General features: G+C 38.4%; 2 protein-coding genes across 5 annotated transcripts in view; both read right to left on the bottom strand.

Annotated features, from left to right (window-relative positions):
- Positions 1-1607: 1607 nt before the first annotated feature.
- anxa3a (annexin A3a) lies at positions 1608-5512 on the bottom strand. Of its 3 annotated transcripts, none has more exons than XM_079872670.1 (14): positions 5369-5490; positions 4994-5027; positions 4859-4909; positions 4632-4719; positions 4373-4467; positions 4169-4282; positions 3906-3996; positions 3742-3821; positions 3594-3650; positions 3103-3196; positions 2910-3005; positions 2748-2806; positions 2528-2650; positions 1608-2196 (listed from the first exon to the last, which is right to left on the bottom strand). In XM_079872670.1, the coding sequence occupies exons 2-14, from the start codon at positions 5006-5008 to the stop codon at positions 2137-2139; spliced, it is 1023 nt and encodes a 340-aa protein (XP_079728796.1). In that variant the 5' UTR covers positions 5009-5027; positions 5369-5490; the 3' UTR covers positions 1608-2136. The 3 variants fall into 3 exon arrangements, with proteins under 3 accessions (XP_079728796.1, XP_079728797.1, XP_079728795.1); XM_079872671.1 differs by having other exon boundaries at positions 1813-2196; positions 5365-5382; XM_079872669.1 differs by lacking the exons at positions 4859-4909; positions 4994-5027 and having other exon boundaries at positions 1813-2196; positions 5369-5512.
- Positions 5513-7124: 1612 nt separating this feature from the next.
- The window catches only part of fras1 (Fraser extracellular matrix complex subunit 1), a 124708-nt gene continuing 119688 nt past the window's right edge, over positions 7125-12144 (bottom strand). For both annotated transcript variants that reach the window (XM_079871597.1, XM_079871596.1), the window contains 8 exons: positions 11988-12138; positions 11747-11854; positions 11455-11614; positions 11252-11368; positions 10866-11032; positions 10580-10785; positions 9262-9408; positions 7125-9014 (listed from right to left, as the gene is read on the bottom strand). In XM_079871597.1, coding sequence (XP_079727723.1) covers positions 8439-9014; positions 9262-9408; positions 10580-10785; positions 10866-11032; positions 11252-11368; positions 11455-11614; positions 11747-11854; positions 11988-12138 — 1632 coding nt within the window. In that variant the 3' untranslated portion in view covers positions 7125-8438. The remainder of the gene's footprint in view (positions 9015-9261; positions 9409-10579; positions 10786-10865; positions 11033-11251; positions 11369-11454; positions 11615-11746; positions 11855-11987; positions 12139-12144) is intronic.

A 12144-nucleotide genomic window follows, 5' to 3' on the forward strand; every position in this document is an offset into this window, starting at 1 on the left:
CCCTTCGAGCCCTTGGAGTCAGCCCCTGAGCGGATTCTGACTCTTAAGGTTGCTCTTTTGTTGGCTTTATCTTCACTAAAGCGGATAGGGGATTTACAGGCTCTATCTATTAGCGAGTCATGCTTGGACTTCGCTCCTGGCCTGGTTAAGGTTACCTTTAGGCTGAGGTCAGGGTATGTACCCAAGGTTCTTTCCACAGCGTTCCGCTCTCAGGTTGTTAACCTTAATGCTTTCCACCCTCCTCAGTTTGCCTCTGAGGAAGAAAGGAAACTTAACTTGCTCTGCCCGGTCCGTTCTTTGAAGTTGTATGTAGATCGCTCAGGCGGTTGGAGGAAATCAAACCAGCTCTTGGTATGTTTTGGTGCTGGCCGCCGCGGGCTTGTCACATTAAAGCAGAGGATTTCCCACTGGGTAACGGACGCTATTTCGCTGGCTTACGAGGTGCGTGGTTTGCCTTCAACTCTTAGCATCAGAGCACATTCCACCAGAAGTGTGGCTTCTTCTCAAGCACTTTTTAGAGGGGCCCTCTTGGAAGACATTTGTGTGGCGGCAGGTTGGTCCTCTCCGCACACTTTTGTGAGATTCTATAATTTAGATCTTGACATGACTCCAGGTTCCCAGGTTCTATCTGCTTGAACCTATCATGGTTATTATTTGGTCTTGTACCAGTTATGGCAGCGCTTTAGCTTGGCGAGTTTGGTATTTCGTTCCCACTGCGCTTTCCGCAGCGTTGAGTGAACCTATGAAAGAGAACGTATCTGGTTACTTACGTAACCTATGTTCTCTGAATAGGGAACGAGACGCTGCGTTCGCTGCCAAGCTCCTCGCGCTGCCGACAGTTTTTCTTTTCGGCAGAGAAATCTGAGGAGATGATGGCGCGCGCGCGTTTATCATGCTACGACGTAAGAGCGTAGGGGCGGAGCCAGCTTTGCGCGAGTGCCATCAGCCAATGAATTGGCGTGATTCTATAGGGCTTCAGGCAATCGGCACATCCAGAGGATATCCCACTGCGCTTTCCGCAGCATCTCGTTCCCTATTCAGAGAACATAGGTTACGTAAGTAACCAGAGACATTTTCCAATCTCTCAAATCCCCACGGTCAATGCTTTCATGTTTTCACACCAGACAGCTTTCTGCTCCTGAAAAAAGGATTGGTACCAACTATTCGTGTTCCTGCTGCACCTCCAGAAGAAGTGAGTGTAACGTTTTATTAACCTTTATATTTAAATTTATATTAATCTTTGCAAATCGCTTGCTGCACTCTTCATGATGAATGCGTCTGGTTTACACTCAGGGTACATTATGGCATGTTTTCCATGTACGATGTTCTCAATATAATTCATAATCCCACGTTTATAATGAACAACGCGTTATGGTTATTGTGCTATTATTTCAAACGGTGTTGTACACACAGAACAGAGGAGCGGGGTGAGCAAAGCTCATTATCATTTAAAGACACATGCACTTAAACGGCGTGCTGAAAACAGAGCTGTTTTTGACCAGGTAAAATGAGTGTTTTCTTACAATACTAATGAGAATTTTTAATTAAAGTATATTACAAACTTTTAATTTAGACCCTAAAGAATCATATTAGCTTGTACAAAAATTGCATTATATGACCCCTTTAATGACATTTAGGCCTACATCTGGCAAATTGTGCCATCAATACTTAGAAATTAAAGTGTGGCAGGTAAATTGAATTAAATAATAGAGACAGAAACAGACATGGAAAGAAGGCCATTGATTAAGTGGAATAATGTCATCTTACTATTATGCCCAGACAGCATGTAAAAACACTCACACTCAAAGAAATGCAGATATATGCACAGTACTTTATTTTTTGAATATTCATGATTTATCAGAATTGCAATGGGGTTTAATCTAAATCACTTTGTCTGGGAGGTTTTTTTTTTTTACTTGCCATTCACTACCATTAAATAGGAATCATGAATCAATATGAATCTTACTCTGTACCTTTACCTGCAGTTTCCTGGAAAAAAGCTTTAAAAATGTTATTAAATAAAACTATTTTATTAAAGATTTAAAGTTTAACATCCGAAGGGCTTGCCACACATGATACAATGGATCGACTTAATGTGAGAGAACTAAACAGGCCATCTTCAGTGGTATTTCTGGGTTAGTCTTCTCCTCCACAAATCATCTTCAGGCAGTCACCATAGTTGCCAGACACATCAGACTGAAATGAAGGAGAGCAAAGTCACCCACATGAACACTTAAGACAATCAGGACAGAATGTACATCAGATACAAACTATCAGTCATCACCAATAAATGTGTTTCATTTGCATTTTCATTGTCAGATTTGAGGAACGGACTGTGTCAAATCCTTCACTTGTTCATGTGCTTGTGAACCTTTCTAATGACAAAATATTATTCATAAATTTTAGCATCTCTTGAGAGCATGATTAAATAAACCTGAGGATCAGGTCAGGTACTACTCAATTCAAAGAAAGATGGCAGATGACCTGAACCTGTGCTGAAGTATTTATATCAGCAGAGAATACGCACATTTATTTCCTTGTGGAGTGAATTCTGATAGAGCTTCTTGAATTCCGCTCTGATGTCCAGCATGTCGATCTCTCCGCGGCTGACCATTACTCTGGTCAAAGTGATTTCATCCGTACCTGCTCCCTGCAGATTCACAAATATAAAACATAGTTCTATTTTTAATACAAACATCAGTGTTGTACAAACACAATGATAGAATATAATGTGTTTCTTGCAGTACCTTCAAGCTTTTGTAGAGTTTTTCAGCAAAATATGCAGGAGTACTCATCACACACTTTACTATAAGAAACGTGTGTATATGATTAAAAAATATGTAGAGGTAAAACATTTATCAAATATTCTAATATGTATTTGCATTCATAATTCATAATTGAAAATATACCAATGGCAACAAGCAGCTCCTCCAGGTTTCCAGACATTTCCTTCTCAATGCTCTTCTGCAAAGTCTTGCCACTGATGTTTTTATATTCCAATATTGCTGCAACCAGACATGTCAAGTTATATTTAAAACACACCTGCCATTTCAGTTCCAATATGAAACACTTGTGTTTATATATTGATGATTATGTTGGTACTTTGTCTCAGGTGAGGGATGCTCCTTTTACAGAGGATCTCAATGAACTTGGACTCATCGGTTCCCAGTTTTTTCTCGCCTGCCTGATAGAGGGCCTTTGGAGGAAACAGAGAACATGTAGATACATCTCACATATAATCGTAGAAAACATAATCTTCAACGTTGCTACAGGTGAACTAGTTTTGGCTTGCTGTCCATCAAGGTGGGCCTAATTATAAAAATAAGGACAAAATGGTGAGAGATTGAGGTGCATAGTTGTTTATATATCTTGGCATTATGACTATAGCAAATTAAATCAAGACTTTGTAATATATCAAGCCTGTCTTGAGAAATCCTAATTCAAAATTCAGCACAAAATATACTATATTTTTATGCCATAGACTGATTTTTTACCCAATGAAATTCTAATGAAAAAGTATTTTGAATTAATTAATTCAGTACAGGATGATCTGTTATTATATAAAACAGGATTTTTTTTGGATATTTCTGTACCTTTGCGTCCACTTTAGCCTGATCTGCATTCACATTGGTGCTCTCGTCCCTCGCACCCTTACAATGAGAGACAAATAAAATATCTTCAATTTCCAGAGTATCATCTGCATTCATTAGAATAAACTGCTATGCATGTGTATTTAATCACCTCAGCAAGCAAAAGGATGGCTTTGCCAAAATGTCCTGAAACTTCACTCTTCAGGTTCTGTATCAGTGTTTTCTTTGTTTCTATAGGGCAATGGGAAGAGAAGCAATTATAACAACTTTTTGTAACGTACATATTTTGTTACTACAATAGATTCCTCATCTCACCCTCAGAATATGCTGCAGACAGCTCCTTGATTTGTTTATTTGTCCGTGAGGAAAGTATTTCTATCAGGATACTGTTGTCCGTTCCAGCCCCCTGGAGAACATCATGAATGGATTAGGAAAACAATGAAACATATGTACAAAAATTGGTAAATAACATGCAAAATATGTTCACATAGATACAGCTCAAATTTGTCTCAGATTATTGATAAAATGTAACAACAACAAAAAATATTCAAAAAGAAAAACTGGGAAATATAACTTACTTTAATTGCTTTGATTAGCCATTTAGCATCATTGACTGCAGGAGGTCTTGCGAGCGCAACAAGCACCCTTTCAAAGTTGCCCTGGGTGTCACTTTTCAAGTCATTTACAAGAATCTACGATCAAGACAAACAAATTAGATAGATTTTTGTCATATAACATGGCACACACATACAATTAAGTATGAGCAAGTAGACAGAGTTTACCCTTTTTGTGGTTTCTTGGTATGACTTTGAAATAGCCTGCTTTTGACTGCTGCTCCTGTGGGTCAGTATCTCGATCAACGTCTTCTCAGTTGTACCTAGTAAGTTTTGGTGATATAACGCATTCATTCTCAAAAATACACAATATACAAAGAGATTGCAACAACAAGACTCCAACGCCCTAAATAAATACTCATGTACACATAATGAATATACATGTTACATACAGTATATAATGCACTTCAGGTATGTATATATGTACCTATGCCTTCAATTGCTTTGCGGAGAGCTGCAACATCTTCACTGACGTTGAAGCTAGCTTTGGCTTTAATGGTACCCCTTTCCCCTGGCTAAAGGAGTAATCAATCAATCAATCAATCAATCAAACAATCAATATATATATATATATATATATATATATATATATATATATATATATATAACACAAATAGCTGAAGCAAAAATGTTTGTTTGTTTGTTATAGCCTACCGCTGCTGTAAATGAAGAGGGAGCAGAATTCGCAACACTTTGCAATTCTTCCTGTAACATAAGAAATTAAACTCAAATTCATACTTAAACATCACCTTCAGGGATGAGTGAATCTAGCTTTAAGAGTTTACTTACCCACAAGTCTGCCATTTTTTTTTTTTGATGGATTCTAGTGTGATAAAAAAAATTCATTTACAGTTCAAAATCATTAGACTACATTATTTTTCACTTTCCTTTTAAATAGGCTACAGGTAAACGACTTCCCTTCAGAAATAGATCGAAAGACTAAACAGAAAAATACGTTTTGATAAAAACTCTATAATTATCATGATTTATGAGTCTGAGTTCTGATGTGACTATCACATCAACGCACTTCTGTATCTCGATCTGCTGGACATCGATTGTAGCCTACATCGAAAGCTGAAATTATGTTGATCAGAATCTAATAAAGATTTACCTTTGTAAGTGCTACCTACATTTTTGTCTACTTTTTATTCAATTTGCACTTACCTTTGCGAATTGCGATTCAAATTTACACTCAACGACGTGGCCCTCAATCTGGTTTAACGTATCTGGTTTAACCTGCTTCCTCAGGGCGTGAGTGACATGATGCATCGTCACAAAAGAAAGATTTGCATTCTTACTGAGCCTCTCCCTTCGTGAATATCCAACGAGCTGCTATATGAATTTACCACTTAATTCAAAAGACAGATTGCAACATTTATGACCGAGACAAAAACCAAAGGTATGTTTTAAATATGAATCTTAAATTAATTCGAATCTCACTCTGTAGCTTCTATTTTAGCTGCAATAAACTGTAGGGTAGGCCTACATATAAATAATATGCAGTATTTTCCCAGACAGCTGGGAAATTTTTCATGAAATGAAGGAGAGCAAGCAGTCATAAGCACTAAGACAATCAGGACGGACTGTACCATAACATCAGATACAAACTATCAGTCATTATCATCACCAATAAAAGAGTTTCATTTGCATGGAATATAGTAACAGAAAATAGGACAACAGTGACACAAGTAATATTGCCGATGTTTGTTTAAATATAGCCTGTATATGTGTGTGTGTGTGTGTGTGTGTGTGTGTGTGTGTGTGTGTGTGTGTGTGTGTGAATGCAACAAGGAGAACACAAGGATTGCATGATTTATTTCTATATGCCTGCTATTGCTTTACAACGTTGAAGTTAGCTTTGGCTTTAATGGTAGGCTACCATACCCCTCTCCTCTGGCTAAAAAAGGGGAGTAAAACAAATCTAAATGCTTCTGGGTACTGGAGGCTTGTTGTCACGTGGGGAAGTTGTAACAAGTTCTATTAGTAACTGTTTTGAGTCAGTAGTCCACTTACAGGCTTGATACATTTTTATGTGTTTGTATTAATAAATTGCCTTTCAAATACAAATCTACCCTGATAAATATTCGGTGAAGCCCAAAGTGTGACAACTAGCACTGGTCAAACCTAAATTAATTAAATATGAAATATAACCAAGATGCTCTCAAACTAGTTTATTCACCACTGCTGTGAAGTTATAGAGGAAGCATGCGCGAAACTCTCCAAGTCATCCTGCAATACAAATTTGGATTCATCAATATTCTTCAATATCACTTTGCGGTATAACCATATACATTATACCATACAGCTGTAAAAACACTGTTCTTACCCACAAGTCCGGCATTTTTTATTGGGAAGATTCTATAAACAAACATTTTCATAATTCAGTTTTGATTCTTTTCATCGATTACTAATGTATGCTCTTTGCAGATACTCAAGTAGATGAATCCATTTCATTCACATTTACTTTTCTCTTTCAATTTTATTTTCAACTACACAAAAAAGGTTAACGATTGAATGAGATTTTAAAGACTCAACAACAATAAAGGCTGTCATATTATCACTGATTCCTGATTGACTGCAGCAATTAGTTTAAATAAGTTTTTTTTTTTTTTTTTTTTTTTTTTTATCTCCATGGCCATTCTATCCAAATCATAAGTTATGCTAAACCAACACTTAGAATTAGTGCTACCAACAGTTTTGTATACTTTTAAGTCGGCTTTGCCCTTCGTAATACAAACTAACAAATGACATATGGTCCTCTGTCTGGTTTAAGACAAGATGTCATGATCTCAAAAGATTCTTAGTGAGCACCTCCCTTCGTGAATAACATGCTGCTATGAATTTTAAACATAATTCAAAAGAAAACTTACATCAAAGTCTCCAACTAAAATTAAAATTGATGATAGATTCAATAATCATTCAGTATATTCAGTTTATTAATTTATTTTATTGCTAAAAAGGCACAAGTACAGGCATCATGTTGATTATTTCACCATAAATGATAGCACCAAAAACTGACATCTCCAAAACTTTCCTTTGTCTGATAGGCACTCACTTAGCAATGGACAAAACTTAACAAAATTACAAAAACAGGGAAAGAAACAGAGAGAGAGAGAGAGAGAGAGAGAGAGAGAGAGAGAGAGAGAGAGAGAGAGAGAGAGAGAGAGAGAGAGAGAGAGAGATGACTCACTATGAAATAATAATCATAGTATTTCCCATGCTTTCCACTCCCAGTGCTTTGAAGATTCTGGATATTCTTGATCAAATTAGCACCATGTGATGTTGGATGACTTGATACAAAACTACAGATTTTTTTTACATACTATACAGTGAATAAAAACAAATACATGTGACTTACATGATGTGACATTAATACAAAGCTAAATAATCCAAGATATCATGAGGTGAATAATCTTAAAAAAAAAAAAAAAACGACATTTGGTAGTGTTTGGTTATATCAGTACAGACAGCAGTCATATGAAACAAAAATACATTTTGTTGTCCAGTGTTTGAAAATATAAGATGCTACAGCAAATTGAGTCAGCAGACTGACAGCAAATCAATAGTGGTTATCAAATCTATGATCTATATAATCATACAGCTAATTGAAACATTTGGTTTCTTGTCTGCAAGTACCGAAGGTTTACACAAACTAATAAATGCATCACTTTGGGCAGTCTACTCAGATTTGGAATTAAATAAATCGCACTTGACAAATATCAACATGGCACACCGGTGATCATCAGGCCAAAAGTAAATTACACAGTGAGGCAGAGCATCAAAACCAGATCAAAATACAGGGATGACCATGTCATCCGATAATTGCACTTAATAAACGTATTTACATCACTCGCCCGGTCCAAAGCGTTGGCACTCATCCTTCCTTTAATACTTTCATGTGTTTTTACATTTGATAAAATGCTCAGATGCAGCAATAGAAACTCTCCATTCATTTAAACAAAGTGGGTGAGCTACCACCGAGCCATTGTATGATCCTCATACACAGCGATGATTTGAAACTGAGATTGGAAACATAAGATCTAAAGACACCATTATGCGTTGTTCATTTATGTTTGAGGTAGCTCAGTTGTGAAATGATTTACACTGCATAGCTGGCAAGCATACTTTCCCTTTTGTCCTCATGGTCATACAAAAATACATTAACATCATATGTCATTATTACAAATATTCATAGAAAATGATTTTTTTTTTTCATCTCAAATATTCTAGAAGGTCAGACTTCAGTGCCGTCATTCAGGTTGTTGTGGAGTTTGACCTCCAGATTGACCTGTTTGACCTTGACCCCATTGACCTTGTAGGTATCAGTGTTCTTGTTTAGGACGTTGACGTTTCTTACAGAGCAGTGCTTGCTGTTAAGGTTTTTCTCCAGACGTTCTATGCAGACCTCCACCTTCGTGTTCAGAGGATAATCCTCCACCTCCTTCTCAGACCTCTTTTTTACAACCCTGCGGCACTTCCTGACCATGAGACAAAAAGCTAGAAGGACCAAGAAAAGTAGGACGAAGGCTGCCACTCCACCCCCAATGGATCCTCCCATTTGGGGATTGAAGGTGCCCGATGGTTCCACTTCAAGCTTCAAGGTCTTCATGTTGGTGCCATTCTTCACCTGGTCACCTTCGTTGTCGTAGATCAGGGATTCATCCAGCATTAGGCGACCTGAACGGTCCACCAGATCTCGCCGGCTTCGCTTGAGCTCATAGGTCACTGAGCGTTGGATTCTGGGAGCAGAAATGGAATCGGGTCCAATAACGTAGATGACCTGGAGGTACCATTGGTGCCCAGCCTCAACCTGAAGAAATGCAACAAATAGGATTTTTTATAAACGCAAAAATAAAAAGCTCTTGTACTTTAATCAAGTTCCCTATAGTCATGGCAGACTGTTAGTCTGGCAACTTTCTCTAAACAAATAGATTAAGGCATTTCCCTGAAGGGTACAGTTGAATAGCTTTGGCTCTGACATTTGCCAAGATTTCTAGTGTCAAAGAGAAGGTCTGTTTAACAGTTTGACTTTTTGGGAGAATCTTACAGCCACTGACCTTATAAAGGGCATCAACCTTCATTGTGAAGCCGTCTACACCTGGCATCGCAGACAAGGACTGGAGGTCAGGAATGTCAGATGCAAAGTTGGCCTCAAAGGGAACATCGTGGAAGTAGCTGTCGCAAACATCAGGCTGCTTCCGGTCCTATGCGATAAATTTTTTACAATTATTACATGGCTCTCGGGAATACTTCATTCTGATTGGTCAATCATGGCATCCTATTATCTATTATTTCAGAATATTCACTGTCACCTATGGCAACGCTATATATCATCCCGCTTAACCGGAACTGGCGTCATCTTGTGTCACAGTTATTGTCTGAACTGAAAATTACCTCAGAGGATATTGTAACATTAATATTATTGTAATGTTGCTGCCATATTTGTCTTGGCAGATTATCTTTCTTAGTGGAAGCTTTAAAGGGTTAGTTCACCCAAAAATGAAAATTCTGTCAAAAATTACACACCCTCATGTCATTCCAAACCCACAAGACATTCATTCACAAATCTTTGGAACACAAATATCACAAAAAATATCTTTTTAATGGAATCCGAGAGCTTTCTGTCCCTCCATTGACAGCTACGCAACTACCACTTTCAAGCCCCAAAAAGGTAGTAAAGACATCATAATAGTAATCCATGTGACTCCACTGGTTTAACCTCTATTTTATGTAGCGACGCAAGAGCTTTGCTTTGAGTGCCTTTCTTGAGCAGCAAATCAGCATGAAATGTATGTATAGCATATAAGCATAGTATGATTTCTGAAGGATCATCTGACACTAAAGACTGAAGAAATGGCTACTGAAAATTCAGCTTTGCATCACATGAGTAAATTACATTTTAAAATATATTAAAATAGAAAATAGTTATTTTAAATTGTTTCGGTATTTAAAATAAATGCAGCCATGGGGAGCATAAGAGACTTCTTTCAAGAAAATCTTACCCACTGTAATAAGAGTGTAATATATAATATACAGTTATTTAAATCATACTTTATGTATATGCTTGGCGTCTGGGTCCTGATCACAGGGCTTATTGAAAATGGATAACTGTATTTTCTTTTAGTTAATATTTGATCGTTGCCATCATTTGTCCACCTTTTCACTTATTTTAGATGCATCTTTAAAACTTCCCCCTGTAAAATCGTATTACAGCTGTCGTCTCAATATTAATTCCAAGGTATACAAAAAGAGTTTGATCTTCAAAATATCACTTGAACATTTCCATCGACAAAAGTATTTCAGTTAAAACAAAACAACAAGTGAATCTTGTTAGACCGGTTAAACTGGTCTGGGTTTGTTACAATAGACACATACCAGAAGCAGGAACCTGTGTTTGAGGTGCTTGTTCGGTTGAATGCAGCCATACTGAGGGCCTTCGTTATACAGGGTGCCTGTGGGGTCGAAGAAGGGCACATAGCCATCCCGCCCAGTACACAAATATACTTTCTCCAGCTGCAGCTTGTAGGCTGAATTTAGGTTCTGGTCAGGATTCCACAGTACTCTACCATAAAGCGTTTGACCTGCGAAATATCAAACAATGAATAAAGGAATGCATAATGGTGGCAATAATCCTCAGTTTTCATTGATTTGCTAATTTTACCCATCGAAAAGGCTCCTTTATAGTCCATCTCAGCCACGGACATGTCTGCGAGAGCAGGATCCATTAAAAAGACTTTCTCGTTATTACAAAGCTGGAACTCAGTATTCAGCGAGTAGACCACAGGAACAGGGCGGTTAGTCTGCTGGAAGGCGATGGGCAGCAGAAACCTATCGATTGAAAGAGAGTGTTACAAGCCCTTGCACGTTGATGAATACTCTTGTTGGCTCACACAAACAGTCTGCGTCTGATGAAACCAGTAAAAGTGGATGACAACTGCAATATCTTTAAACCCTGCTGGCTCAGCTCAGAAAAAAACATCTTCAACACAAAAAGTCATTTAAGAGCCCTCAAGGAGTTATCAATGGAAAAGCTCCATGGTAACATACTTCTCTTGAGCATGGGCCGTGCAGGAAAGAGGCTTATCCCCAGAGTCAACCCATGCCTGTGTTGGCTGTACTGTGCAGGGGATGAGGAAGACTGTGTACTCTCCAGAGTAGTCTTTCCTAGAGCACAACAGCAAGCACACGTTAGTGGCATTAAGGTAGGTACACTTTGTTGATGTGACAGCATTAGACTTCACGCTGCTCACCTGCTGTAGGAGCTTGTGGCTCTCCAGAGCTGGTAGGGTGAATCAAAGGACTGTGCGCTCCACACCAGCTGCAGGTCAAATTCAATGCCTCCCAAGTGATCTGGAGCCATCAGATGAGACTTCTGTCCAGGGAGGGTATGATGTTCAGGGACAAATTGACCTAGAGGGACATGAAAGTTTTATCACTCACTCAAAATTCGGTCAAACACATCCGTCTAGAAAAACAATGGAAAAGTAGTGGAGTGGAATAGAAAAACGCGGTCTGTGCAAACAAATAACACAGACTACAGACCTCTGAACTTGGCATGGGTTTTGAACTCAATCACCAGTCGTCCGTCATCCCTAATGAATATGCGAATGATCTGTAATCTAGCTGACAGCACGCTGTCTGTCTGAATTCCTAGAGTAAAGAGACATTCATAAGCAACCAGTCAGCATCAGCTGCAACATTAACACAGTTAGATGATGACATCAGGTAATACAACACAGAGTTTGTCCAATGGTTTTGGGTCTGTTGATGAAACTAAATGTACCTGTTCTCCATAAGACTGTGTCGTAGAAGAAGGAGAACTCCATCTCTGTGTGGTGCTCCAGGGAGGCCCATCCACGAGGAGCCGTCACATAGATGTAGGACACATAGAGCGGCACCTGAACAGTCAGGAACGACTGAGCCGAATCTCTGACCTGCAA

This window comes from Squalius cephalus (assembly GCF_949319135.1).
Source record: "Squalius cephalus genome assembly, chromosome: 5".
Taxonomy (NCBI): Eukaryota; Metazoa; Chordata; class Actinopteri; order Cypriniformes; family Leuciscidae; genus Squalius; species Squalius cephalus.

Bases quoted from the DNA above. Each gene is read 5' to 3' on its own strand.
- anxa3a (XM_079872669.1), bottom strand. From the start codon at position 5,473: ATGCATCATGTCACTCACGCCCTGAGGAAGCAGGTTAAACCAGATACG. The intron at 3,006-3,102 runs GTACCAACATAA...GTCTGGTTGCAG, and splicing joins CATCCCTCACCTGAGACAAA to CAATATTGGAATATAAAAAC. The intron at 2,807-2,909 runs GTATATTTTCAA...CGTTTCTTATAG, and splicing joins GGAGCTGCTTGTTGCCATTG to TAAAGTGTGTGATGAGTACT.